The sequence below is a fragment of the Helianthus annuus genome, chromosome 15 (assembly GCF_002127325.2).
Source record: "Helianthus annuus cultivar XRQ/B chromosome 15, HanXRQr2.0-SUNRISE, whole genome shotgun sequence".
NCBI lineage: Eukaryota > Viridiplantae > Streptophyta > Magnoliopsida > Asterales > Asteraceae > Helianthus > Helianthus annuus.
The window spans coordinates 70413919-70417009 of NC_035447.2; the positions used below are offsets into that span (position 1 = coordinate 70413919).

The 3091-nt window shown below is 40.0% G+C and overlaps 1 protein-coding gene across 1 annotated transcript; it reads left to right on the forward strand.

Annotated features, from left to right (window-relative positions):
- The first annotated feature begins 1544 nt into the window (after positions 1-1544).
- On the forward strand, positions 1545-2660 carry LOC110869404 (F-box/kelch-repeat protein At3g23880). The gene has a single exon (XM_022118661.1). It carries the CDS (start codon positions 1545-1547, stop codon positions 2658-2660), a length of 1116 nt encoding a protein of 371 aa, XP_021974353.1.
- Positions 2661-3091: the final 431 nt, after the last annotated feature.

The window sequence follows — 3091 nt, forward strand, 5'->3', positions numbered from 1 at the left end:
GACCCGTACCGTTTCGACCCGAACCGTTTCGAGCTGAATCGTTTCGACGCGAACCGTGCCTCGAAACGGTACGGGTCGAAACGGTTCAGCTCGAAACGGTACGGGTCGAAACGGTTCGGTTCGAAACGGTACGGGTCGAAACGGTTCGCGTCGAAACGGTACGGGTCGAAACGGTTCGCGTCGAAACGGTTCAGCTCGAAACGGTTCGGTTCGAAACGGTTTAGCTCGAAACGGTTAGGTTCGAAATGGTTCAGCTAGAAACGGTTCGGTTCGAAATGGTTCAGCTCGAAACGGTTCGCGTCGAAACGGTTCATCTCGAAACGGTACGGGTCGAAACGGTTCGCGTCGAAACGGTTCAGTTCGAAACGGTTCGCGTCGAAACGGTTCAGCTCGAAACGGTACGGGTCGAAACGGTTCGCGTTGAAACGGTTCAGCTCGAAACGGTTCGGGTCGAAACGGTACGGGTCGAAACGGTTCGCGTCGAAACGGCTCAGCTCGAAACGGTACGGGTCGAAACGATTCGCGTCGAAACGGTTCAGCTCGAAACGGTTCGGGTTCGAAACGGTTCGCGCCGAAACGGATTTTTTGTATTTTTTTTTAGAATTCTTATGATTTTTTAGAATTTTTATTATTTTTTAGAATTTTTTGGAATTTTTTTGATTTTTTGGAATTGGATCAAAATGGCAATTGAAAACATTTAAAATGAAAATCTCCAAAATACCTCTGGTTAAAGATGGAGTTTTTGGATGGAGTTAGTGTATGTGATCAAAATGGCAACAAAAGGGAAAAGTCAGGGACCCAGAGGAAAAAAAAACTATTTGGACTAAAATGGCAAGTTTGGACAAAACTCAGGGACTAAAATGGCAATTTACTCATCTACTTATAATTCCATAAATATCAACTAATACTTGTACATCAACATTGGAAGAGCATCAATCGCATACTCGCATACAGAGGAAGAAGAATCGCACCTGATAATGCCGATACGCAGACCCAACTGCTTTCCATGGGGTAGTTCTTAACGGGGGTGGGGTGGAACCAGATGGGGGATTGAAGAGACGATTCTGGTGAGTTGAAATGTGAACCGCCGCTGGTTAAGATGTGGAAGCGTGTGTACTGGAAGAGAATGAGAGGGGTCACGATTGTCCCTCTGCCATGAGATGGAAAGGATTTAACTGGAAGGGAAGATGAAGTGGCGTGTCTTTAGTTGGCAGCGATTAGGTTTCTTCAAGAGCAGGGATGGAAAAGATTTTAATTTTGTTTATTTATGGCCCCTTGTTAATAGGCAATCACAACTTGAAAGACACAAATATATTTAAGAGTCTCATAATAAAAGTCGTAAAAAAGTTGATATAACTAAATTTTTAAGTATATATAGATTATTTTTAGAGAAAATGTCGTATCTTGTTATAGAAAAAGAACTGGTATATAAACCAACAATATAAAATCGGCGCACCCCCAAATCTTCCCTCCCTTTGATCTTGATAAACCCTACGAAGCTTATACCCTAAAATTCATTCATATTCCATAATCCAAATCTAAATATGTCAGACCATATACCCTTCGAAATCCAGTCGGAAATCATGAACTGGCTTCCTGTGCAATCGTTGCTTCGGTTCCGATTGGTCTGCAAATCATGGAGGTCTTTGATCGAGAGCTCTGATTTCGTTGCACATTATAGCAGCCAACAGCAACATCTGCTTGTAAGGTCTAAAAGTTTAGATGATTTTAAGGAAGAATATGTTTCATTTGTTGATGATGATAGCTTCCCCCAACACAAAGTTTGTGCGACTGTTCCCCCATTGCTTAACTACCTTGAATATCCTGTCTTAGTCGGCAGCTCTCACGGCTTGCTGTGTTTCCAACGTAATTATCCGCCCAGAGACATGGCTGTTATTTGGAATCCTAGTATTAGAAAAGCAGTTGCTGTCGTTGTGCCTCACGTGACATTTGGGGACCCATATCGAACTGCTCTAGGGTTTGGGGTTTGCCGTGAGACTATGGACCCTAAGATTGTCACAATCACACGTTCTGAAAGTTTAAACCCTTGGCAAGTTGAGGTCTTTACATTAACCACAATGACTTGGAGAAGTCCACATAGCACCATTAATCTCCTGAGTAAATCAATATCTTTTTTGAAGAAACCGGTAGTTGTAGATGGGTGTCTTTATTGGCTTGCTCGTCATAGTATTGCCGTGGAAGACGGTACATTTAAGGCTTATGGTTTGATTGTCTCATTTGATATGACAAGTGAAGAGTTTGGAGAAGTAAACCTTCCGGATAGATTAGCCCATGATTATCATAGTTATCATAGTTTGTCCATGTATAAGCTAAAGGAGTCCCTTGTTGTGATTGAACCAGATTTAGAGGCCAGTAAGCTAGTTTACCATGTATGGACGATGGAGGATGGTGTTCCAAAAACGTTTCAAAAGCTCTTCACTATTAGTTGTCACTCACCAGATGTATCATCATTTGGTGTAAGGGGATTTAGGAAGACATGTGAACCTTTAATTGAATTACAAGGTCATCCTGGTGACAACGCTAGAATACTTGTTGCTTATGAACCATACTCTAAATCCATTAGTAACCTTGGGATTAATGGAAGAAAAGGTTTATATTATTATGTGTATTCCTACATGGAAACACTACTTCTTCTATAATTCTCCCGTTATTACAATTTTGAAAAAGGTAATGACCAACTAGCAAAGTGAAGAGTTAAGGAAGGAACGCTTTTTAAGCATACAAGCGGGTTATACATTTTTTTTATACTTGTTTTTGTTTATTATTCATATTAGCAAAGTAAGTATTCATCAATTGTTCCAAGATTACTGTCGTTTAGGTAATTATGTGATTCATTTATTATTCATATGGTTTAGTACTTTTCTTATGGTATAAAACTTATAGCCATTATGATCTTTGTTCATTGAAATAAATGGGTAGGAGGAGTCTTGATCCACTTTTGCTTTTAGATTCTTTATCTCAATTTGGAAGACTTAAATGTTTTTTGATGATTTTGTTATTATTTGTAATAGATTTAATAGTTAAGGCAAACATTAAATAACTACTGAATTGCAAGATGGCTGTTTGGATC